General features: G+C 39.9%; 1 protein-coding gene across 1 annotated transcript; it reads right to left on the reverse strand.

The window, feature by feature from the left end:
- Positions 1-1484: 1484 nt before the first annotated feature.
- On the reverse strand, positions 1485-21920 carry LOC133267087 (sodium-dependent neutral amino acid transporter B(0)AT1-like). The gene is made up of 12 exons (XM_061449020.1): positions 21610-21920; positions 14518-14658; positions 12984-13121; positions 11559-11740; positions 10695-10805; positions 9798-9910; positions 8237-8365; positions 6633-6789; positions 5724-5928; positions 4871-5030; positions 2970-3132; positions 1485-1758 (listed from the first exon to the last, which is right to left on the reverse strand). The coding sequence occupies exons 1-12, from the start codon at positions 21809-21811 to the stop codon at positions 1549-1551; spliced, it is 1911 nt and encodes a 636-aa protein (XP_061305004.1). The 5' UTR covers positions 21812-21920; the 3' UTR covers positions 1485-1548.
- Positions 21921-27139: the final 5219 nt, after the last annotated feature.

Below are 27139 nucleotides of genomic sequence, written 5' to 3' on the forward strand. Positions count from 1 at the left end.
GCATGTATGAGCTGATGTGTGCGGCATGGTTTGGCAGCACTTGCACAGCATCACTGCTGCCAGGGCACCTATCACCAGCACCCCTGCTGCTGCTGCACTTCAGATCAAGAAATGCCTTGCGCTGTGCTGGGGCTATTCTAGCAACACACTGAATCCCTTACCTGCTGCCTGCAGTTGACCATGTCACACTTGGTTTTACTCATTCTGAGTGGCCGAGCTTTTTCTCAGCAGGAAAACCTAACAAAACTTTCTTTTCTGTTACAGAATAACATCTTTAAATAGTTTAAATAATTACTCACACTCAAATAATAAAAAATGGAATGCAAATGGATTTAATAATTCAAATACACATACAATGCCCGGTACTTTACTCTCTATTTAGAGCAGACGTACTACTCTAAAGATACAGTCTAGACTAGTTCGACCCTAAATATCCCTATTTCTTCTAAAAGAATATTTTGATCCTAAGGGAATGTCAGGGTGTAAACTGGATCAATTCTTGTCTCAGAAAGTGGGTATAGGAAGAGGTGCAAAGCGATACAGGCGTGTTGCTTATGTACCCAAAAAGCTGGATGATATCCAGAGGGGACATTTACACTGTCTGCTACTGACGTTCAGCCTGGGTGCTCTACACAGTGCCCCTTTCTCTCTCCAGTGACCACATAAGGAATGGGACTCCTGACTGAGCTCCTCTGGGTCACATGGAAGTCTAAAGCTTGAAACAGTTGTAAGGTAGGTGTGTGTGTCCATGTCTGTATGTATGTGAGCTAGAGCTACTCACTTTCACAATCCTGGGGTGGATGAAAACAAGAAGCTTTGAACCCAAGCTTGGGTGCCTTGGGTACCTCTCCCATCAGCATGGACCTCCCAGGCAAGGGGCGCACCCCTTGTTCATGGGTGCCAGAGAAAGCAGACTGCCATTTCCTGGACTACTGCTGCCCTATTACAAGATTATCTCTTCTGTCATCAGCAAAACCAGTGCTATCTGCTGGGAATACTGAAGTAATAAGAAATTAATAAAATATCTAGAATTGTAAATGAATCAAGCTGTCATTCTCATATTGAGAAATGCTTTTATTAAATATTTTAAACTTCTTCATGAGACAAATAATATTGGTGGCTTTGTGCAACACAGTGTCATGTAAAGTAAGAACAATTAATGTGCAAGAGGAGTCGGTATTAAGTTACCCTTCATGTTGTCGAGCCAGCCAGAATGATTGCACATGGAAGAGTCACTTATGATATGCTAAGTGCAGTGCGTCCTCAGAGAACTGCAAGCCAGTTTCAAACAAGCTGTCCTCAAAACCAAAAAGAGGACAAATGATTAGGCCTGGCGCCCCAATCACCTGCCAATGTTGCTGCTTTGCTGCCAGAATCCAGGCCATTTACTCTTCATAGTGCATTACATTGTTAAGCAGAGAAATGTTTACCTGGAAACAACACATAGTTATCATCTTATGAAAATAAAATGAACTCTGGATTCTTTAAAAAAATATTTTTTACTTTTCTCACTGCCAAGGAATTCTTCTACTTTTTTTTTTAATGATTTTATGCTGAGTACTTTAGGTTTCCATTAACAGAAGTCTCAGATGTGGAGATCATAAGGCCCATACGATCATTCTTTTTCTGACAGCAATTTCTGATAGCTTTGTAGATGGCAAAAGAAGGGATAGCCAAACTAGGCACTCCAGCGAGGATTACAATAATAGCATATACCCAACTGGGATATTCAACCTTCTGTGTTTTGGGGAACATCTCCTGGAAGAGCAAACAATAGAGTTGTAGAAAGTCGTGAGGAGCAAATACCTGGTAACATGTACATATTCAGTAATTCAACAGATCAAGGATGGAATCAGAACAGTAGCTAGCCACAGTGGCACAATAATTTGCCAATTCCACATCAGTTTCCACGTCAGTCTCACCTGGTTTGGACATATTTTTGCTTCAAGCTATGGAAAAAAGATGGTGTGAAAGGTGTAAGAGCCAGGAAGGGAGACTCCTCCAGGCACGCTTCCCGGGCTCAAAGTAGTGTGGGGCGGGGGGAGGCTCACAGGCCACCAGGGCTTGGTGGCGAAACAGCCTTTGTGTGGGAAGGCTGAAATCAAAGGGTGCAGGAAGGCTGCAACTTTATTAAGAAGGAATTGAGGTTACCAAGGAAGAGAGAAGAAAGCAGTCCCGTTTCTTCATCTTTCACTCCCTTTCTGTCTCTGTCTTGTGGAAACAAAAATTCATCTTTACAAATTAAGCGTGCTGCATGACTGTTCCTGCTTTAAGGATGGTGACTGGTACAAGGCCAGAGAACAAAAAGCAGAGCTTGACAGGTGGGGAAGTGAAAGGGTGATGAAGAAAATGATGGGATGCACACTTTTTCTAATATGCCCTTCTCTGTATGACATACAGCCTTTTATTCTGCAAGGCGCAGAAAGGCACACTAGCTAACCTATTGCTGCAATTATAATTTAAATTTTATATGAAAAAAATGGGTGATGAAAATATAAACCTGGATATTAATACTAAGTAATATTTATCTCTTCGGTTGGTGATGAGTAACCAGTACCACTGCCACTCTGTGATTTTAAATGCACCCAGAAACAAGTGCAATATCAAAATGGTCTCGCAGTTTTGGTCCTTTGTCAACATAGAAAGCCTGTGACATATCTGACTCTTCTATAAACCCTGCTCAGGAACTGACACCTGTTTCAGACTTGCATGACAACTGGGTTCATGTTTTGGCTTTGTCCCCTCTGGAAAGGTTACTGGCGTGTCACCAGACACCACCTGCAGGCATTGCAATTGAATTTAGGTCTTATTTTTCTAAGGGTTACCTTTTTTTATTACTATATGTGTTGTAATAAGTCTTTTACTAGAAAACTGTTTCAGATGGAAGCTGCGTATAACTGAGTGTGACTCAGATGAAAGAAGAATAGAGACAATAATTGTACATAATTTTTTTGGTGTTATAAACTTACGTAGCTAGGGTCCCAAACACTGTAGAGCAGCTCTTCATTGACTTTCACCACAAAATAAAAGAGGAAGATAACTAACATAATGAGAGGACTGATAACTCTCCAGGTAGCCTGCCAGAAAATATTGGGCTTGTGTCCAACCATGAACTCAATATCCTTGTTAAACCTAGAAACAAAAACAGGAAGTTCAGGACACTAAAAACTGATCAGGATCAAAGGGTGCCTGCTCATAAACAGGAGACTCCAAACTACCCCTCGCTGGGATTCCCTGGACTTCACAATGTCAGTGTGAAATGAGGACTGATAATAACATCAGGAGTTAGACCTAAGTAGTTCAAATTAAGGTAGAATTTGTTGTAAGTCAGGCAAATTGTTTTTGGAAGTGTACTTTCTCCAAGTAGTCAGTGAAGCCCATGTGAAATAGTTGCTACACAAAACAGTCAATGGAAATGGACTTTCCCCATAACTCATTGCAGTATTGGTTCATAATCTTTTGGTAAGCATCTCAGAGTTGAGAGAGGTACTGCCTGCATCAGTCCTGAACCAATTTATGACCTCTACATATGATACAGAACCATGTGCATGCACTTCTTGAAAATAACGATTTTGGAAATTTGGACTTCTATTGTTAGTCCTCTTGTCTGCCTTTCCAGCTTATCCCATGGGGATACATCTGAGGGAACAGTTTATTGGTCCTATAGCTATGAACAACACACAGAATTCAGTTGAGTCTCAACTACTATGCGAATTTATTTTATCTTTTCATCCCTAACTTCTAAGATTTAGGTGTCATTCTTAAAATGCTATGGAGCCCATGTCCTGACTGCAGAGCATGCCCAAGGCGTAGTTCACAGGAGTGTCATGGATAACATGTGGGCTCTCCTTCAAACAGTCATCTCTTTACCAAGGCCTTTTTCTCAGAAAAAGGTCACAGACGCTCACCTGGAGCAGGTAAGACCACCTTTGGGCAGCCCTGATAAGCTCTGTACTCTAAAAGGGCTACAGCAATGTAGCATTCACCCCATCACTAAAAGCAGCACAGCTGGCGCAGGTTCAAGCAAAACCCGTGGGTGACTGAAGTCCCCATGCTTTTGTCATCTTCAGTATGTACTAACTATAAATAGAAATATGGTGGAATTTGATTTATTACATCTATAGAACCTGATAGGGTTATAGGTTGATGGGATAATTACTCACTGCTACAACTGATAAAGTCCTGAATCTATCAGCTTTCTACATATCTTTGTAGCCTTCGATTTGCATCCGGCTATAAAACAGTATCTGCAGCCTGCCTGGAGATCCCTGCTTTGGACAGGATCATTTAGCAGTCACATTAAATACTCCTGGGACATACCTCTGTTTTAAACTTTCATCTCAGTGCCAATGTATTTGTAATTTGCTCCTGCTAATTAAATCTTTAATGCAATTTTCCTGAGGAAGATTTATTGTAAAGATCACCAGATTTTAAACGTAAATGAGCTGCAGTGGCACTAATGTAACTGTTGCAAATACATACATTCTGATGCCTACTTTAAGACTAAATTATTTGCACTCATATTATTATACTTTAGGGCACTTGCTAATGCTTAACGTTGTCTTGCAATATCTTAAGGGTGTGTTTATTTTAGCTGGTCATTACAGAGCATTATCTGTTATAATGTATTAATAAGGTGGAAAGCTTTCATGTGCAAATAAAAATCCCTACTGCACTCTTCACAAGCATTTTTTCTTGCTGTTGAGAACTCTTTTGGAAACCTAAATCAGATAAACAACCCTGAACTACAGCTGCGTGATCTCAGTATTTTCTATGACAGAACAATGCATCGAGATGTAGCAAGATTGCAGTTATATAACTAACTGAGTTATGCACCAGTTTCTAGTAACTTTTAACTCGTATTTCATACCTGTCTATTCCATAAATGTAGACGACTGAAAACATCTCAAAAAATGCAATGATTAGCAGGGGAATAGAGCCAGCAAAACTGTCAAAGAGAGCTAGCCAGTAATTACCAGACTCCAGCACAAAAATTAAAGCTACCAGGTAAGAACCCAAACAAATGAAACCTGTGAAAAGAACAAAACAGCACACTTAGATAAGGAAAACAAAATAAAACAAGTAAGATATTTTTGCAATATCTAGAAAGCTTTATAAGTAACTTCTAATTCAATTGCAGCCTGAATGTAACCACTTAATTTTTCATGGCACTCTGAGGAGGTCTGCTTCTATGGAAGTAAAATGACAACTCTCCTAGCATTGCACAGGTGGGAGATGCTGCAAATAAAATGGGAGACGGATGAGGAGACAGAGCAGGTCCTCTTCCTCCATTGGTTGGGCAATGCTGTCCTAGGAGAAATCATGCCTGGGTGAAGGAGTCAGATCCTCTAGATTCCCACTGGAGGAGATGGTAATCATCATGAGCAGGCTGATGGGCAAGCCACAGCATAAGCAGCTCTCTGCAAGGCTCTGAAGCAACCTCACAGGAGCTGTCCCACTGGGGGACATGAGAAAACCTTCAGTTGGTTATCAGGTCTAGGTTATCTATGTCTTAAGACCATGCCAGATCAGCAAACAGATGGCTGGTGGGTTGAGTTTTCAGCACACAAGATATTCCCTGGGGTGGTCATTGAATCATAGAATAGTTTGGGTTGGAAAGGACCTTAAGATCATCTAGTTCCACCCCCCCTGCCGTGGGCAGGGACACCTGGCACTAAACCATGTCACCCAAGGTTCACTTGTCTCCAAAAAGAAACACTCACAGTTAGAAAGCTCCTTAGGCACTTTTGGGGTTATAATCTTAAGATCTTGTAAAGGTACAATCACACCTTCAATGTTTCCAAACATAGATGACAAACCCAAGCAGAAGAGCATAATGAAGAAGAGAATGGACCACAAAGGTGAGATAGGCATTCTGGTGATAGCTTCCGTGAAGACAATAAAGGCTAGGCCAGTTCCTTCAGCTCCCTGTGGAAGATTTCAGAAGCTCCAATGTCAGGCTCATTAACATCACACAGCACAGACATTTACATTGGTATTCACTATACTTGGCATATGCTACACCACACCACAATACTTAGGCTTTTGTTTTCACAAAGACCTCCTAATGCAGCAGTATGTTTTCTGTAATTATAATACGAATTCTATTTCATGAAATTTCATGGACACCTATTTTCATCTGCAATTCATCACCTTTTCATCCAAAAAACCCTGTGCAACCGTTTGATCCTTCTTGTGACTTTTTAACCCCAGTGTCCAGGTCCATTCTTTCTGTGTTGTGACATGCTCCTACTGACTGGGACAGGGCTTGCTCCATCTGCTTACTTGCTCTGGGAGTCTCTTCTGTGGTCATCCTGTCCCACCACAGCTGCAACCAGATAGTTCTAGAGAAATGCCTGCTGCTATTTGACCAGCCTAGAACACTTGTGGTTTTAGTTGGTAGTCTGACATGTTGCCAGTACCTTTCAGAGGAATTAACAGTTTATAGCTTCAAAAGAGAAATGTGGTAAACAAAAGTAATCCTTTAGTTCAAGAGTGTTCCAGGCCAACTGCAATCAGTCAGTGCAACTATATAAAAAACAACCTCAGAAGAAAAAGCATTAGGCAATTAAAAAACTGGTGTGTTCCCACTATATTTATGGCATTGATATGAGTGTGGGTATTAAACTTACATCATTCAAGAAACTTTCTAGATCACAGGTTTCAAACTTCAGGCTTGCAAAAGTCATTGGATCAGTCATGTTACATAGGTGCTGCATTTGTTCAAAGTTATCTTGGGTTACATTACCTTCTGGCAAATCAAATGCATTCATCAGAGTAAGAATATTTCTGAAAAAGTGAAATACAAGTAATTTGAAATTATTTATTTGTGAGCATCCTCAGGATTTATTTTCATCACCAAGCGAGTTATTGAGAGCATGATGTCAAGATCAGACTTTGAAACTGGAGAGTCCAGTGGTTGCATGTGCAATTCTTTCTTTCTTCTTCCATGATGAGTCTGACTGAGTGTCTTTCATGGGACAGACGACAGCTAAATGGATGGATGCTCTAGGGACCTGTGCAGAGGTTACGTGACCATCTTTGCACTGCAGGCGAGGCACCAGTTACCAGATTGAGCAGGTTCTGGGAATGTGTAAGGTGTCCACAGGTAAGCATCATGCACTTTTACAGCTGACCGTGGAAGAACTTGACTGGAACCTACAAGGTCTGGCAGCCCCAGTTAGAAGGGGATCTGAATTGCTCTGGTAAAATTAGGTACCTCTGATAAGACCTAAGCATTTAAGCTCTTCGAAAGGCAACCTAAATATAGAGCTAACACAAAGGCCAGGGAATATTGAATTCATGTCAGCTCAGCAAACATCAGTTATTGTGAATTCAGCATTGGGTTTGTGCGTTTTGGGGTTTTTTTTTGCAAAGCTTCTAGCCAATTTTCCAGTGATTGGTGGAGCTCCATCTAATAAATTAGAATAGAAATAATGTAATTAATTAATTTGGGTAATTTCCCAAGGGAATATGCGGAGCCATTAGCAGTACCTGAGGCACCTACACTGTCATTCAGCTGTGGCTGGGACTTTGCAGGACTCTCAGAACTGCCTAGACATGGAGAGCTCTCATAAAATGGGCAGTGTTTCAGTGTCTCATTGCAAGTGATCTCCAAAGCAGAACCACATAGTTTGGCCAAGAATATCGGAGACCTTTGAGGGTTTGACATCAACCTTAGTAGATGTAGCAGCAGCAGCCTAATATCTATTTCATGTTTTCTTAAGTATGTGGTGTAAACCTCATAAGGCAAAAGTTTCAACAAAACTAGTTCTGTGAAAACATGAGGTTAAAGAAACACATTTCTTCAGGACATGCTGTTTCATACACATTGTTGCACAGTACTAATTTTTCACATTTACCTCCAAAACTATAGCTATTTTAGCATGTTTTAGTGAAATAAGATATCACAAACAATCGGACTTTATGTAGGTAGAAATTGTTTCAATAACTGCGGTTATATTTGAAAGAATTGTTTAGAAAAAACCCACATTAAAATGTGGAATACACTCTTCTATGTTATTTTTCAGAAATGTTGGGGAATAATGCAAAATATGGTCGCGTATGCAACATTTATGTAGAAAATCAGGTGGCTCAAGCAATTACCATTTTCTATGGGAACGGTACCATTTGATTTGAACTTTTGGAAGTAATACGTAGTCTGATACCAGGTAGGTCAAGAGCTGCAATAATTCAGAAATCATAAATCTGGGGAGGGGGGGTTGCAATAACTTACGTGTCAAAACAGTCATCATATCTTTCTGTGGCTCTGAATCCAATGATGGAGTATACAACAGTTGCTGCATAGATGGATGTGAAACCATTGATCACTGAGATAATCAGAGCATCTTTCTCACAGTTATTGCTGCAATGCAAAGAGATGAAACAATGGGTTTCAAGCACATTCCCAAAATAAACACTGAAAACTGGCTACCAAGACTAACCAGAAAAGTAGTCTACAGATGCATTGGTACATCAGTATAGTCTCTAAGAGTATATGAATAATGCTGTTAGAGAGAGATTTAGTGAATTAAAACTTGGTGACTTGACCAGTTTAACAGACATGGGTTTGGTTGGTGGGTTTGGTTGGTTGGTTGTCATTTTTTTCTTGAAACAATCCTGTTCATAAGTAATAACTGCCTGAGTTGTTTCCATGTCCAGGTCATGGAAAGTAAAACATGAACAGCAAAAAATATGCCTCTTCCTTTTCATGCCTGTCATACGTGTCTGCAGACACACATTGCCATGGACTGTATTTTAGGTGCTGGGGTATTCTGCTGCAAGGTGAAAAATTTGGGTTTGGATGCAGGCAGTCACAAAGGAAAATTGAACAAAAGTTTCCATTGCAGTTTGGTATGGTGAAATTGAAGTAGCCAAGAGCATTTAGGAACAGTTGTGTTTGACTGCTGGACAAAAGATGGCTCAAAATGTCCTCAGGTTTTGGAAATGGGATGGAACATTTTGCTGATAACATCAGAGAGAGAAACTGTTCCATTGTAAAAGTTTAACTGCCTCATAGAGACTTCTCTGCTGCGGGCACTTCTTGCCAGTGTATGTATCTATGTTAAGACAAAAAAATTGCAGAGCCAGAAAGAGACTTTCATCTGAGGGAGAAGATGAAGAATCAATATTAAATTAGTTAATGGTTTTATGAGAAGGCTGTAAAGCTGTAGATGTCGCATTCCTCTTGGGCAAGAGATTACTACTGAAATTAAGTTGATGTCATATTTAATTTCCTGATCACCTTTGAGAGGAGGAGAGAAAAGACAAGCCTGTCCAGCCACGACCTGTGACACTGTGGCCCGTCTGCATTTGTAGCATTGCAAATAGGTCTCTACTGGGTGGAGAGCACTGAATGGGAATTCCTTGCTGTATTCTTGTGTCAGCTTTCCCACTGTCACATGAGATTCTCAATAACAGGCTTGATAAAAAGATTTCTTCCTTTCAAAGAAATTAAGATGCTCAAGCTCCTCCCTGTTATGAATGACTGAATCTTGAAGCACTGAAACCTCATGGTTTTCCTGGGATGTTTATACTCCCAAACCGTCCATCAGCTGATGTCGGACTGCAGGTAGCCCAACTCCACTGTGTAATGCTGGAACTTGCATTGGGTTTTTTCTTATATCTCCATGGGAATGTAATGACTTTCTCAAGTTTCCTCCTTAAGTTGTGAATGACCAGGCATTGAAGGAACATAGCCTGGTCCCATGTAATGTAATGATAGGGCAAAAGTGGAAGTTTTTCGCTTGAAAGAATGAAATATTCATATAAAATTTGGCTTTTGCCTGGCTACTTACTGAACAGAGTTGTAACTGGAGAATGAAATAAGGCCTCCAAAGGCCAGGGAGAAAGAGTAAAACACCTGAGCACCTGCATCCAGCCACGTCACTGGGTTAGCCAGCTCGGTTACCTGAGGCATCAGACATACAGCTTTAAGCATATGCAACATTGCTATTGTGACCGAATATGAGGGATTTAAAACAACAATTAAACCAAGAACATTAGCCATGCAGAACTCACCATTTTTGAAGAATATCAACAAACAGGCTGATACTTTGGTCAAACTTGGATGTGGGTTTTTTGGCTGTTGTTTTGTTTTGTTTTTCAAAAGAAAACCTATCTAAGTTTTATACAAGTATTTTGAAGATAAACATATTACTTTCAACAGCTGACAGCTTCCTTGCCTGTTTCCAGAAAAGGTGTTTATTATTTAGCATTAATAATGACCATTCAGGGATCTTCTCATGGAAAATTAAGCCCCTTTTAATTTGTTTAAAAACTGTTGTATATTTAAACCATTCTCTTAGGTCTTTTGTCCATATAAGCTGCGCTGATTAGAAGGGTTCTACTCCCAACTATGATTTGTGCTTTATAAAGTTAGACTTGTCCTTAACAGGAATACAGGAAAAGCAAGCAAGCCCCCTTAAGGCAATCCCATTCCATTGCTCTGTGATGATCCTTCCATTTTTATAACAGATTTTGCTGAGGAGTGGAGAAAGAGAGAGAGGGAGAAAATGCCTGTGTGTATGTATACATTTTACATCTGATGCAAAGGATTCACCTCCCAGAATCAAGATCTTAAAGGTGTCTGAGTGATAGAAAAGCACCGATGGGGGCACTAATTTTCAATCAGTTGTTAATTACAGAGAGAACTACATCGTGTTCACTAAGGGACAAGCCATGCAGTGACTTACATTTGGGGTGAAGAGATACACGATTCCATTGGTGGATCCTTTCAGTGTCAAGCCGCGGATTAAAAAAATGGTAAGCACAAGGTATGGAAGAGTTGATGTTACATAGACAGCCTACAAAAGGAACATTTAAATAAAACACTCCGATAAAACAGAGCACTGGAATACAAACAGCACTTCAGGGAAGAAAGGGGGAATAAATACGGTACTGTGACTAACAATAATGGCAAGTTTTAAGTGAGTCACAATTAGCATACTAAAGAAAACTATGTCCAAGGGAAACAGTATGTGCAGAACATTTTAAGAATAAATGTTTACAGTTACAGTGCTCTATTTAAGACAAATCCCCATTGTTGATATTAAAATCAGATCACTCAAAAGCAGCATAAAATATAATCTACACAGTGGAATCAGGTTGGTGCTGCCAATGCAAGTATGGGCTCTTAGGCTTCACTGAGCCGCAGAGCATTGATCACAGTTTTAGAGAGGTAATATTCAGGACTAGCACAAACCCAAATAAATGTGTACATGTATGTTTTGAAGAGAATGGCCATAGCAAAAAGACAGAGTTCCTCAATCCTGCATTTAAGATTAATATTAATGTTAAGGTGATGATACCTAACGAATGTTTTACTAGGACCTACAGGGACAAGGAAGTGAAACTGCTGTCAAAAATCTCCACATAATTCAAATAAAATCAAATTTAGCTTCCTTCTTAAAAATGCAGTCCTAGTGATCACACATGAAGTTTTAGATGTGCTTTTACTCAAGAAACAGGTGGTTTCAACAGTATGACTCAGTCTGTATGAATCAGGAATCACAGCAGCATAATGGATATCATCTCATAAATAACAAAAAACAGAGTACCTTTCCTGATGTTTCAATTCCTCTGATTGTGCACACATACAGTACACCCCATGCACATGTTAAACATAACAAAAGCCACCACTGTATAGTGCCTGAATCATCAATGGAAGTGGAGATGTTCAGTGTTTCTCTGTACCAGAAATAATCTACAGGAGAGCTCTTGGCACACTCTTCTATGTAACCTGTAACCACAAAATGGTTGTCATTCTCTATGTTTTTTTATTTACTTGAAAAAAAAAGAAGGACGTTAAATAATAAACACCAGTGCTCTAAATTATGCCACCTAATGGCATCGAATTTGTTGTTTCCAAATTTCAGAGTCTTAGAGGTTGGTTTCATGGAAAAATAAGAGATTTAAAAGAGAATTGTTTAACAGGGATTTTAATACGGATTTCATTGTTATTTCTATTAATGCAACCATGAAGATAAAATCTATGAAGCTCACCCAAAGTCTTTTCTATCTTTATGTTTTTTTTCTTTTTTTTTCTACAAAACTGTGAGGTTAGAAACCGCTTGTGCCAAAGAAACACTGGGGACGATTTCTGAGTATAAATGTATGTACATTGCATGGATTTTTATGTTAAGTAGAAGAAAAACAGTTAGGCTGATGTTTTCCTATGATTGTACACTTCCTAGCAAAAACCAACCAACTTTGGGATTTCCACATGCATCCTGGTTTTTCTTCCCTGATGGCGTGTGAGGACCTGCCCACAGCTTCCTGCATCCAGGCAGCTCTTCCCCTCCCACACTTCCTTCAGATCAGCAATTCCTTTTCTTTCTGTTTTATGGGGCACCATTCAAGATGTTGTCAGCTCAGGTTGCATTCCCAGCTCCTTGGAATGTGCTGACCTGTGCAGTATTCTGCCCTGGCCTGCTCTTATATATGGCTTTTTATACCTGTTCTGGGAGGAGAGGAGCAAAGCTCTCTGAATTGCTGTTCACTGACCCACCAGGAAAGCCTGCTTCAGTTTCATGTCAGGCTTACAATGGAAAACAAAGCTGCTATGGACTGTTGCTATACTGAGACATACAGGTGTTTCATGTGGACTATGCTTTGTAATATTTTTTTTTCCCTTTTCAGTATGCTAACAGAGGGTTATTGGTGAAGAGATGGATGAAACACACTGTCTGAATCTGGAAAATGCTCATGTTTATGCTAGAGTTGCACTCTGTGAGTATTCTGTGTGTGAACATCTGTCAAAATCAGCCCTGAAGTTTCATATAAAAAGTCAAAGTTTGTCTCAAAGATTAAGCATTGGTCGCATTTCATAGAATGTGAAATTTTACAGAACACAGAACACAGAACATTGTTCCTGACAGGGCTGGCATGCCTTACTGTTGTATGACAGAAAAACTCAATTAGGCTAATTGCTAGAAACAGAGAAATGTGCTGTGCGATGAAATACAATATGTCATAAAATATACCTGTTCTGTTGGCATTGAGAGGGCAGCTACTCCAAGGCAGGGGGTCTTGGAAGGAGTTGAAGAAATACCACATTACCCAGGCAATAATAGTGTTATAATATAAACCCACCAGGAGGGATACAAACATTGCTGCTATGCCTGAAGAAAATAAATCAGAACACTATGTGAGTTTCAGTACTCTTGTCTTCAAGACATATCAAAACATATAGTATGAGCCTCAGCCTTTCTGTGCTCTTCTCCCTGCCATAATTCCAGGGTTTATAGCCTTTCCCTTCTCCTCTCTTTATTTTGGATTTAGATTTAATCACAGTGAATTTGTCCCCTAAAGGTTGGACAGGTGAGTCCTACATAGAAGTATAGCCTAAAACTACTCTGAAATTGAAGCTGACAGCCATTTAGAAGTCACAGTGTCACGGCGGAGGTCAGCATATGTGTTGTTGTATAGGATGGATGGCTGCCAGGAGGCACAGTCTGTGAAAAGGTTCAGGGCTCAAGCTGGTACCTCTCTTCCTCCACTTGTAATCAATCTCTGCTGACCCCTTTGGCAGAGGAGTTAGCAGTATTTGTTAGCAGTGAATGCTAACAATTAGCTCCTGTAGGCTCTTAGTTTCTAAAGAAGTTTGAAAAATTCCAGATGCAATGAGCAACTAAGTTTTGTAACTGATTTACAGATCCGGTGGATGCCAACAGCCATCATAATGGTTGTGTTTTTTCCCTTTCAAGTGTGTGGTAATCATAAAATCACAGCATGGCTGAGGCTGGACAGGATCCTTGGTCCAACCCCCTGCTCAAACAGGGCTGCTTACAATCAGTTGTCCAGGACCATGTCCTGGCAGATTTTGAGTATCCCCAAGGATGGAGATTCCATAACCTCTCTGTGAAACCTGTGCCAGTGGTTGGTCACCCTCCCAGTGTTTCATGGTGTTCAAATGGCACCTTCCGAGTTTCTTGTGTTACGAGTTATCTGTGGAGTGTTTTACGCTGTGTGCATAATGCGGCTTTAACTGCATTGTTAGATGGAGTGTTTGAATACTCAGAAGTCTAGTACAAATGTGAAGAATTTCTGCAAAATACTGTGTCCATGGCTTTTGACATGGTACATCTCAAATGTAGGAAAGTAACATTATATGGAACTAAAGTCTAGTAAACTAGCTTAAAGAAAGAATTAACTATTATTTATCCCTAGAACAGTTACAGAATAAAGTTTTGGCACACTTAAACATTCAACCTAATGGTAAAAACGGTGAATATCGATAATACAAAAAATATCTCTCTTAAACATAAAATCTGTCTCAAATTCGAGAAAGGTTTTAACTGGGCCCACAGTACCTGGGAATGTGGACATTAAATTGTTGTAGTGCCTTGTCATTATTAGTTTGACCTCTCAATGGAGAGTTAGTAAGAAGGGAAAAGTAATAGATCCTAGAATCTCTTATGGCACACCAGAATAAAGTCCTGAAGATTTGCTTTTCCCATTATGAGTTCAGAGACTTATGCTTTCTCGGTTAACTTTTTGTATCCTCTTCAGACTTACCAACCCCTTTCAGGGTAGGGTGGATAGAGCTCCAGACACCCACACTGCCTCTCCTCAGCCTTTGGCCAATGGCAAACTCAAGGTGAAGCAGGGGGATACCCTCCAAGACTAGCAAAATCAGGAAAGGGATCATGAAAGCTCCTGAAATGGAAAAGAAAGAAACAAAATATTCCTATCAGTGAAGTACTGCAAAAACCACAGACATGTAGGGCTTTTGACATAGCAAGCGACTTGAAAGCATACTTGTGGAAACCTTTTCTGGTTTCTGAGCAAGGCTTTTGCCTGATTGCCCAAGCATGGGACTTGATTACAGATGTGGTTTCAGGTAGGAATTCCTACTCTTCCCAAGTGACAAACATAAACAGAAATTATACAGCCCCAAGGTTAAGCTTTGAAGAAACCCCCTTTGTGTTGCAAGCGGAGGAAAGGTAGCTGCTTTCCTGGAATGACTTCCTTTTCTTTCTGGAAAGGATTCAGGTGTTATAACTGTGAATCATGAAAAGTATGTGAAGTATTTGAATGAACTGATCAAAATGCCACAAATGATTAGTCAGGAGACTGGGACTGTCTGCATAAAGTAACCAGTAACTTCCTGGCAGCAGCTGCGTTCAACAGCCTTTATGTTTGAGTAGAAGAGTTCTGAAGTACAGGGTTCAAACCTTGATAATTATGACAAGGCTGATTGGTACAGGACAATTCTAAATTATTTTTTTCCTGAATAAAGTGTATCTAAGACCTGGGAGATAACATTCCACACCAGAATGCCACAGTGCAGATGCTTTTATACTGCTGCTTACTAGAATTATGGTTATCTGTCATTGCAAAAAGCCTTTAACTTTCTAATTATAGGTAGTACATAATCTCAGCGCATAAAAATGCAAACCAGCATGTGAACATTTCCTGCTTGGGTACTTGCTGACTTTTTCCTCATGTGTAAAATGAAAATCAGTTAGCGAGGAAAAGAGGAAAGTTGAAGAATGGAAACTATAGTTTGGAATTCAAGGCAGTTGAATGGCTTTTGGAAGAGCTGAACTGCATACTTGTCTACTCCATGGGGTATCTTATGATGTTGTCTACACCAGAGTTTTAGAAATTATCATTACAGCGAAGTCTTCATTTTCTATGTATTTCAGTAAAGTCTGCTAGAACCAATATGGTTGTACCAAGTGGCCACTATTATAATGAAACCAGCCAATTATACTTTCTGCTTTCCACTCCTATGGAATTCAAGTAATGTTAGCTACTCACCTGTCTTTCACTGACATTTTTAAGGTTTGCTAATCAAAATCAGTAGTTTTGAATACATAAAAAGCTATTAAAAATGCTGAGCACTTTGAAAATGCACATGCCACACTTCAGGTTGAATGATTAATCACTGATGCACCAGAAAAGACATTTTTTGTTGACGCCAGTTGGCAAAGGTAGCTGTATGGGCATGCTATTCTCAGACTTGTATAAAGTATGCCATTTAGCAACACAGAAACTTCTTACTAAAAGTTTAACACCTTATAAAATCAGTGTAGCTCATCTTGCCTGCATTAAAAACTGGCTATCGCTGTGAAAATGGAGACTGACAAACTGAAAAGGTTTCAGAGGAGAGCCAGAAGTATGACTGACTTGGGAAATTTTTTATTAGTTAAAAACTGAAGGACTCATTATGAATTGTTATTTGTAGAGAAGTTTGCTAAAATTCCAACTTTGCTGACTCTTCCTTTATTTCTCTTGTGTCAATCTATCACCTCAGGAAAAGGATTATATGGGTATCACCACCAAAGAGGACAGTATCCCGTTTGTTTTCTTTCACATTCACTTTTCCAGATACCACGTAGTCTTTACAAGAACAAAAGTCTTGCATTAATGGGGAGCAGCTACCTTTTAGATCTAGGAGCCTCAAGCTGATGTTCTCTGATCTCGGAGGAAAGTGGCTGCTTTGCAATGCCACAAAGGAATGAAGTATGGTGGTCAACCCTAGATCTGAGGAAACTGAACTCTAGTTGCAAATTCAAATTTAGCACTGTAGTCTTAGCTGAGGTATCATTACAAACAGTATCAGTGCTAGAACAATCAGCTCCTTTCTGGATACATATTTTCAGATAACAAACACGAAACATATAGGGCAATTTTAGAGGGACTGGGATATCTTCCAAAACAAAGTTCTTCCCTTCTGTCTTCCCACCGCTCCAGGGTCTTCAGCAGGTGGGAGCTGAGCAAGCTGCTGCATGGTGCTTACTCGCCAGTGGTTTAGGGACTTGCTTAGCTGTGCTGGAACATGCACTGACGTGCACATAAGGGTCCCTCTTCATTTGATTAGACATGCAGTACATGCAGATTTGGCTTCAAAGAGTTTGTTCTCTAGTGAAACCCCTCCTTATTTCTGTGAATAACACTTCTCCCAATTGTCTTATTCTTGCTGTCCTAGAAAACAAGATTTTGAATGTACATGATGAGTGCCCTCTCACTGTTGATATGTCCCACTACATCCCAATGGCTTCCTTTCTATGTGGAAGAGCCAGCGGGAACAACCTCCACACACATGGCCTCTGGCCTTTCACAGAAAGTTACTTACCACTGAGTGGAGCTGCAAGCTGCCAAAAATATGTCATGCTCTCCAATCTCATGTCAGGCTGGCACACATTTTCCCTCATATCACACTCTGTCCAGGAGCTCTCAAGAGGGTAAGATGAGATAAGGGCAAGATAATTGTGTTTATACCAGCGATTTTTAGTTCCAGAGCATTCCCTGTTTTAAGCACAAGACACCTCCTAAGAGTCTGAAACCTGACCCTACAGAATTCGTATGGCTGCTCCATTTGGATCTTTTCTACATTCCCTCTTGAATGCTGGATATGCCTCTGCTGTACTGCAATCTCACTTATCTCTACTATTGCTGAGAAAGGTAAAGCCCTTTCTCAGCAATAGTAGTAATTAAGTCCAGAAGATGGATCTGTACAGCTACCTGATTCAAGTACTCCTCATTTGCACTCAGGGCAAGTCCTTGTCCCTCTTTGAAACTTGGTTTGCAGTGATTTTAGATCATCTATTGAAATGAAGAGTGGACCAGCAGTCAGTTCTGCTAAGGTGCATTGCTTAACCATTTTTGCTCCTATTAGAGACGTCACTTTTTTTCATCAGGTCACAGTAAGATCACATAAGGACTTCATTAGAACTTCCCCCCCGATCAAAGATCTTGTTGCGTAAAGAAATGCACATGCTTTATAGTCCTTTCAATCTGTGACCACTTGTTTCTTATCATACCTGTCAAAGAAAAAATGGGTTTGGTGCTTACCATCTCTGTTAGCAGAAGGAAAGGAAGATCAGCATTAAAATCATTTCCTTTAGAAGGCATCAGCTTTCCACTTTCGGTAAAAAGTAGTTGATATTCGAATGATAAAAAGTTGATATTCGGATTTGGCCTTCATTTTTAACTTGCTTAAGACATTCTTGCAAACCTTAAATGCAAAGCACACCACCACTCACACAGCTCTTGCAGTCTGTGTAGACATGATGCTTCACGCTCCAAGGCAGTGACATTCGGCAACAGCTCTGTCCCTGCACCATAACACTCCCTGCGGGCAGCACACTGCATCAAATTTGCTGCAAGGCTTTCAGAACTGAACCATCTTTTGTGGTGAACATGCTGTGAGCACTCTATTAGCCTCAGGGGATTTCCTGAGGCCTTGAGATACTTAGATATATTTATTATGATGTCATAAAACCAGTATTTAAGCATGACACATCTTTAAAAGCAGTCAGGTAAAGGGACTCCATGGCCTTCCTGTGCAGCCATGGAAAGGGGGAAGGATGCCCTCATGGAGCCATCTATCACAAGAAAAAGGTGTGCTGTCCAAGTGTGTGCTCACAGCTCCCAAGCTTTCTCATTACATTAGAATCACTGGGAAATAAAGACCGGGTTCTGGGATGGATACAAATGGAGAAGGTTTATCTCTATCTTTTTGTTACCACAGATACAAACTATGTGGTGTGTGTATACACCTGAACTGCATGATCTATACCCCTACACAAACATATAAAACTAAAACATTTCTAGCTACCACACTATACATGGTAGAGTGTAACTGATGTGTTAAAAATGCAGTGTGTGCCATGTCAGAACTGAGCAAATAAGTAAAACCACTAATATTTAGCTGTTGGAATATGGTAGATTTGCAAGAGAAATAAAGTGGCAGTTCTGAATTGTTTATGCCGCTTCTCCTCTTTCTTGGGTTCTTTCCTTTACAGGATTCAACTCTAACAGCCAGCTCAGAAATCCAACTCCGCTGTATTTTCTGTTTCTCTCAATTTCTCCCCTAGCTTACTGAAGGAAGCTATAACGGAAAAATGGTGATAACGACTCTGCAAAGCTGCTATACAGGACATTAAAAGAAACAATGGTTTTTAAGCTGTCACAATTTCATGAACCTAACAAGTAAACCAATGCTCTGAAAATAAGTGCTGTACAGATGTATATAAACAGTGGGCAGTCTTCCAGTCTGAAAACCTTTCAGCTGGAATACTAGATTCTAACCATGTTTCAGTGCTGCATTTCAGAACGTATAATATTTGGTTTGAACACCTGTTGAACATCTATTACTCTCTCTTTAATATAAGAGTTTCTAATGTGAAATTGAAAGAAATATTACTGTTTTCACATAATTTCTCATAAAGAGAAGACAGGTAAAATTCAGACAAAAATGTTTTTCTATGCTATCATATTCTTAGACCTGAACTGTAGTGAGGGTGCCGAAACCAGCAAGGGACTGCCAATGCCATTAGTGCTACTTCATTCAGTGTGGTATGCACAGAGATGAACAGGTTCTCCCTCACATAGTGGCAAGGTTTAGTGCAGACAAATGCGAGCTGAAGACTTAAATACTTCTATTGTAATCAACAGTTTAAACATTAAACATGCATCCTCTTTTTCATAATACTAATCAGGTATGGAACAAAATGTTTAACACTCGATTAAATGACATGTTGCTCAATAAAGATTAAACAAAAGCTATAAGCAATGTCAGAGAAAGCTATCAAATGAAAGGAAATGTCTATCTCACTAAGCTGGCGAAAGCACTGTGGCAAACACTGGCTTTTATGTTGTGTGTATATTGAAATCTAGTTCACTTGTGGTAATGATACATTTTACAACTTTCAAGACATAGAAAAGATAAAATGTGCTTTATTCTACTAACTTGGACTGGGGTAAATATAATTTTTTTAAAAAGTATAGACTCATAATCTGTGACAACAGAAGTGGCCAAATTATGTAACAACTGATTTGTTTTTGAAAGGCAAGCTAGCTGTAAATTCAGTGCTCTTAACTACCTTCACTACAGTCTATTTGCAGAGAAAAGAAATCCACCTTCCTTGAAGTCCAAGTACTACAAGGATAGATTTTATGCTACACTGTAGTCTGGCTACGTTTCCTGAGGAATATAACATGTACAAACACTGATTCACAAGGTAAGTGGACATCTAGCCTCATTTAGGAGTGTCCTTGCTGAAATACTGACTAGCTACGTCTTTGCTACCAGACCTGACCAGCGCTAAATGACTCCGAATGCTCATCCGTGTAACTCTTATTTCAAAAAGAAAGAAGTTAAGATAGCAAAGCCAACCCTTAGAAATTAGAAACTGTTTTCATGAAGTTGTCTATGCAGCCTTGATTCTGTATGCACCTTAAGAGACAACCTCTAATTATGTGATCACAAAGACTTCTTATTCTCTGCAGGTATTTACTGTGTAGTAAACAGCTGTATTTTTTTCTGTCTCCTAAAGCACGGCCATAATCCACCATAAAATCCAAAGTGAGCTTTAAAAGTCTATAAAACAGTCATACCAGGGACAGACTGAGGTGCAGCATAATCCCCATCTCCAGTGAAACAGAGCAGCAGCAGAGATTCCTGCTGCTCTGCATCCAGGATTCAGTGAAGACCTTGTGGTGTAGTACCTTGAAGACATGAACTGTGAAGACATACACCATCCAGGGTAAAGGCACTGGACAGACTGGGGGAAAATGGAGCTTGCTCAGCTCACGCACGAGTTTGGTGTATATGCTTTGTAATAGACTGGATGAAGGTTGTGGTTTTCCCCTACTCTGTTACAGAGACACATCTGTGTCCCTGAGTGGTCCACACAAGTGCAAAGATGAATGAATCGTCTTGGCTACCATGTTGAGTGGCAAATACTAAAGCAAAACTTTTCCAAAATGTCTAGTAAATACATATTTCCAACTGGAGATAGCTGAACCCAGACTTCAGAGTGTCTTTGCAATCAAAGCCACAGGATAATGAGAAAGAAAAATAATTTCTGCCAAAGGATAAATTGAAACACAGTACTGACAGACACACACAAGCAATTCATAAATCTTCATTGACATCAGTCACAAAACCATGATCCACACCAAGTTCTTTGTGTTTGTTGGACGTTCATTTTTCAGCTGCATTTCATACAGCTAGAACATGAGGAAAGATAGATAGAAAAGCAGGAAAGAGACTATAAATCAACCCTGGGAAACTGGGCATGCCCACTTTCTAAGTAGAAGAAGTTGAGAAGTCAACAAGTGCCATGGATTTTGGAGGCATACATTCGGATTTCAAATGACTTAACACCAGCTGCTAATACCATGTCCTTAACGTTAACTGCTTTCACACTATTACTTCTATCAAAAATTACACACACTGGCCCTACAGCTGATACACAGATCAGTCCAAAACCTATGAAAGCACCATTATGAAATGATCATTGGCATCGTGACCAGAATCATATTCCCAAGTAGTTTATTAATACTTTAAATAAACACTATATATATATGTATGTATGTAAAGTAACATTAGTTTTAGATAAAGAAAATACATTATGTACATGGCAGTGCAAGACTGATTCGATCAGTCCTGCGTCCTGAAATAAAACCAGTCCCTTCCTTTTTCTCCATCACTAATGTGACTTCAGTGGATATACATAACCTGGGAAATAACCTTCTATATGTGAACATCATTATAGGAACTGACCAGGTCTAAACATATTCCACTATTTGTTTCCCAAAAGAGATTAAACCTAGTTTATAGACAAAGCCAGTTAAGATATATTAAAGACCTACCTCCTCCGTGACTCTGACAGAGATATGGAAACCGCCACACATTTCCTAAGCCCACGCAAAACCCTACACATGTCAGCATATACTGAGCCTTGTTATCCCATTTTGGTCTGGTGTCTGCCTCTTCCTTCTCAAGGACCTCAAGTTCTTCAAGGGAAGGTATCCTGTCCTCCAGGCCAGGATTGGGCAACTGTAGCTTCACCATGCTTTTCAATTTCTTGACCAGAAATGCTGCCCCAGCGAGGAGACAGTGAAACAGGCAGCTAGGTAGAAATCTGTGCAAAAAGAGATCATCTATTTGCTGTCTTCAGCTATATATAATGAACCTTTGGCACTAAACTTGAAAGTGCAGGCTTGTGGTAAAAACAAGTGTCAGCAAATCATTCGATTGACTAAGTCAGCTCTGACACTTATTAATGCTTTATCTGTCGAGGTTTTATGGAACAGTCTGTTCACCTAGTAGAAGACATTGATTTCAGCTAATGTAATTCAAGAGCTAATTTGGCTATAAACTGTAATCACCTATAAGGTTATGAAACATCCCTTGCCACTCCCCTGTTTAAACTCACTTAAATACATATATAGCCCTAGCAAATATGGAGTAAAAAGATTCCACTGGCCTCAGACTGAATATAGAGGTTTCATGCTGGTTTTTATCAGGACGATAAACTGCTTGTGAATCACCATCATGTTCAGTTTCCCATAGCATATGCTTACAATATTGTATGCTTCATGATAATTACTGAAACATGCTCTTCCTTCTGTAAAACAGATCTTGCTGTTCTAAATGCTCTGACAAAAAGGATGGAGAGTGAAAAGGATTATAAAATCTGACCTTTAAAATTATAAGCATAATCTGCTTACTCTAACGCTTCTAATCATTGTGGAACAAGGTCTGAGGAATATAGCATTTTTCTTGTAAATGGGCTTGAAATCAAAGGTTCCTTCACTTTTTTTTAATGACCTTATGATACACTGGTCAAAAATGAAAAAGCAGCTCTGGTTATCAAATATTACAGGTACTACTCACATCCTCATTCTTTCAGTACATCATAACAAGACTGTTCCATTTATACCTCAGTGTTATCTAAAAGTAGGTACTTGCCACTGAAAACTATATATAAAACCTAACACAGTGTATGTTGTGCGAAAGACTTTTGTCACCTAAGCCCTACAGGCTCATTGCATACAATGATACAGGGTGGAGAAAATAAAACTAGAAGGGATATTGTAAGTCCAGTCCCTGCCAGAGAAGGCGAACACATCACAGCATCCCTTTGCAATCTTACCATGTTCCTCAAAATTGAGTTTTTGTACTCCCTACTTCCAGAAATCTGGTTTAGAATTTCAGTCCTCTTATGCCTCAAGAAGGCTGTTCATTACCTTTTGAATAGAAAAGGTACAAAGTCTTTGACAAGGACAGCTGTATACAGATGGACTTTCTCTGTGCCTCATAATCAGGTATTAATATTTCCCTACCTTGAAATATCTCTATCAGTCTTCCTAGTGATAGCACTTGCCTTTTTCATGACCCTGTCAGTTCTGTGGGTGGGCTGTCTCCTGATTAACCACTGGATTAACACCTTTCTTCTCTTTTGGTGGTTCCAACTAGGGATTTCCTGGCTTGCAGCAGAACTTCTTTTTCTAAGCTACCAAGTGTATTTTAAATTTCACCCCATTTCTGCTACTCCAGTGCACTGAGGTTCTTCCTGAATGATATTTTTTCAGCATTTACAATAATTCTGAGACTGTCATAAGTATTCATTAACATGATAACGTTTTTGACCTTAGTCATTAGTGAAAGAATGACTGTCCTAAACATCCTTGAGGAACTGCATTAGTAACTTCTCCTTAGACCACCAGTTCAGCTTTCAGCACAGTTTATTATCATCATCAGCTCTTTACCTAGTTCTTTGTTCATCTTATGTCTCCTGTTTAGCTCAGCTAACACACCCAGTTGTGGTCAAGTGGTAACTGGTCTACTGAAGTCCGAAAAGACTACATTTATTGTACTTCCCTGAGTTAGAAAAATGAATTTTCACTTGTTAGTTGCAATACAGAGCTTTCAAATTGCACCTCTTCAATTTTGCAGAAAGACATTGACCTATTGGTCAATAGCAAGAAACTGCATGGTCCAGGAGCTCACAAATCATCTGGGGTATTATTCTGCCTCCTGAATCACAGGAAGATAACCCTAGTGATCATGCTGTAGGAAATATGAGAGAGTAGTAAAAGATAGACAGAAGACAAATAGGAAAACCCAACATCCTACCCATAATATTTCTACATTCCCTGACTTATAGGCTTTATTTCTAAGTCTTAGCAAAGTTGTAAGCAGAACTTCTTTCAATAACTGAATCAGATGACGATTACATGCTGTCTGCACAACATATTTTACAGCTACAATTTAATGACTTTATGTAATTAGAAATCTTTGACAACCAAGATTCTGTATAGAACTTATTGAGCTTAAAATAGCATGTGTATCTATAAGCACATTGAAGGCTGACACGGAGGGAACGAATGTAGCTTCCTCAGGGAACCAAATTATATGAGAGTAAATTGATAGGATATGAAATAAATTCACACTTGTGTTAGGATGATCTGAAAATTTCCCTCTGCTAAGTTTCATGTACAAGCAGTTTCTATCAGTATCAAAAAAAAAAAAGCCCCAACTTTCCAGATTTGCTTTCTAAGGAATAAATCCAAAGTATGTTTCCGGAGAAGTTTATTTTACTTGGGTAATGCCAGGGTTCAGTGGCTCTTAGTTATCTGCCTGTTGTTACATATTTGCAGAAGCAATATGTTGGTATAGCATCAGGCTCAAATTTCTTTATCAGTGTAATCACACAGCTAATGATCTTGGAAGGCACAGCACCTTTTTCTGAAGGACCTGCTGTAGCAGTGACACCAGCTCGAGCATGACTCTCAGTTGCACGGAGGGGTTGTCTATATTGCCACCCTGTGGATTTGAACAAGCAAGTGGAGGCTGCTCTGCGGCAGTCAACCTGCTTATTCATCAGAGTCCTTTGCTGTAAGGTAAACTTTCCCTTCAGTTTGGCACGTCCCACCGGGTTTGTTATGGATAATAACCTCTATGAAATCAATCCTTTCACAATATGGGCTGCTAAACAAGACATGTTTTGTAAATTGCCAATTATAAATGCAGGAGAAAACGGTTCTTAGACTGGATTACTTGAGTTAAAACATTTCTAATGACATGTTTGTCTTTTTATCTACTACCCCTATGTTTTTAACGTACTATTTTTTTCAAAAATTAGAAAAGGCTATACAGAAAGGTCAGCTAACTTGTCCATAAGTAACTCACCATTTTACAAAAAATTGATCAAAAAGGAAATACCCCCTTTCTAAAAGTCATATATTTTACTGGAATATACACACATACACATTTGTGGAAGAATATGGGCATATTCCTAGAATATTGAATAGAATTATTCTTTTTCTTGGGTGAAAATGCCTTTCATCTCACTGAATGATGAAGATGTTAGGAAAAAGTATGAGAGGAAGTAGCAGTAAATAAAATAAAGGGCAGTAGATGGATATCAGGGATGTAAACCAAGACAATAGAAGGATGGAGCCTTTTGCTTCCCTCTGCTGGGCAAGGTCCAGGTATGGTGTGGTACCCAGCTGGGTTGAGGGGCTCCTGGCTACAGGCAGCCCTCAGAGTGTCTGTGGTATCCAGCTCTCCATGGTGACTGTCTCCAGCTGAGAGACAAGCTGTCCTGCCCTGAGGGACTGGACACCCTCTTTCAAACTGACTCCCTACCAGCTGCTCCTGCTTCTGACCTTTTAGGGGTCTCTGTTCATGCTGGTGTGGGCATTTCTGGACCAGCGCAGCTCACTTGCCCTGCAGGAAGCCATTCCCGTATGGAGAAGGACAGGTTTCTCCTGTGAATGAGTTGAGTTGACTGATTGAAGGACCTGGCTGAAGCACCTCTCGGCTTCTGCCCTCCACCATGGACTGGAGGCAAACTGCACTGAGAGAACCTCTTCAGGCTAGATCCTATGAAGGGGAGGACAAGAAGCAACCAGCAAGACAGGGCAGGTGCTTGTTCTTTAAAAAAAAAACAAACAAACAAGAAGAAAAGCAAATACAGAGGTGAAATTAAATTTTCTCTTTTAAAATATGCAGAGAAAACACAAAATCTTTTTATGAGCTGCCAATGGCGGGTAAAATGATTGACCAGGTATACAAAGAGGGAGCACTGAATCCCAGGCTCAGGAGGAGACTCAAAATCTCCAGCCTAGAGGGCACTAATGATCGTATTACAGTAGAAAATTCACAGGCAAAATGCTTCAGGTTTCTTAGTTTGAAGGCTAATAACCAATGGCAGGTGGTAATGGAGTTTACCTTGTCAAGAAACGTTCTGTCAATCTTTAACTTGATCTAAGTTTTGTGCTCTGTTGTTCTCAAATGCTACCTGATTAATAACCAAAAGACACAGCTCCTCAGCTGGCATGATTTGATTTCCTGCGTGAGTGTTTCATGGATGCCACTGTCCATTCATAGCAGTTCAAGAAGAATACTCTGAAGGCTTCAAGAAGCCCAATAAACTTTTGAGGCTAAATCTCTTTCCCATGTGGTCGTAAACTTCTCCAGATGGGAAAGTCATTTTGTGCTAGCAAGTATCACTTCAGAGGAGTAACAGTACAACACTGAGCTGTCATTGAAACACTGTCTCAGGCTATTGAGAATACAACAGAGGTAGGATGTCATAAACAATGGCTTCCACAACCACACTATTCTGGGGTGTTTTTATGCTGCCAGGGAGTTTCCTTCAGCAATCTGATATACCTAGAAACTGCCAGTCCACGTTTACTGTGGGAGTAGCAGTGTCCTTAGCCACAGAATTAAAGGGAACAAGCTACAAACATCATGTCTGCTGCAGTTCATCCAGAACTGAGCTGACACTGATGCCCACGTGGCAGTCTCCTTTTTATCTTCCAGAAATAGGCACAGTCTTGATATTTTGTATATACTTGTAGTTTGTATAATACTTACTTCAGCTTTGTGTAAAAATATTTATTGGAGTAATGTCAGCTCCAACAGCAGCATCCTTCTTCTTTGTTTTGCTCTTCTTGTTGACACCATGGAGGGAGATTTGCAGTCCTTGAAGGTGCACTGCACACATTCAGAAGACCCCCAAAATACTGCTTTCATCTTTGAAGAATGCATTTCATCTTTGGAATCACTTCAGGGTGAAATACAGGCAAGGTCCATAGGTGTAGAAATGCTTCTGTGGACAGCACCAAGTTACCTGATTTCACAGTGGCTAGCGTCACTCTAAATTTCTTAGTCAGTGAAGCGCTATTGAATCTCTCTCATCACATGCATCCCTTCTCTAGCAGGCAGCAGGACATGTTGACAGTTGTAGGTTGTTGCTTTCCATGTTCATTAAGCAATGAACAGTGTTCTTTAACTAAGGTTGTTACTGCTTTTCTTTTACAGTGCTGTAGTATACAGTGAGACCTTAACAGGTTGCTGAACTATATCAAATTCCTGCATGTTATC

This window comes from Pezoporus flaviventris, unplaced genomic scaffold (genome assembly GCF_033815535.1).
Source record: "Pezoporus flaviventris isolate CSIRO_AGI_PZ_B2104156 unplaced genomic scaffold, CSIRO_AGI_Pfla_v1 ptg000007l, whole genome shotgun sequence".
NCBI lineage: Eukaryota > Metazoa > Chordata > Aves > Psittaciformes > Psittacidae > Pezoporus > Pezoporus flaviventris.

What these genes read in the sequence shown, in the direction of transcription:
- LOC133267087 (XM_061449020.1), bottom strand. Translation starts at nt 21,811, where the DNA reads ATGGTGAAGCTACAGTTGCCCAATCCTGGCCTGGAGGACAGGATACCT. An exon ending in CTGTCAGAGTCACGGAGGAG is followed by an intron (nt 14,659 to 21,609) that starts GTAGGTCTTTAA and finishes TTTCCATTTCAG; the next exon opens with GAGCTTTCATGATCCCTTTC. An exon ending in TAGAAAGTTTCTTGAATGAT is followed by an intron (nt 5,929 to 6,632) that starts GTAAGTTTAATA and finishes AATCTTCCACAG; the next exon opens with GGAGCTGAAGGAACTGGCCT.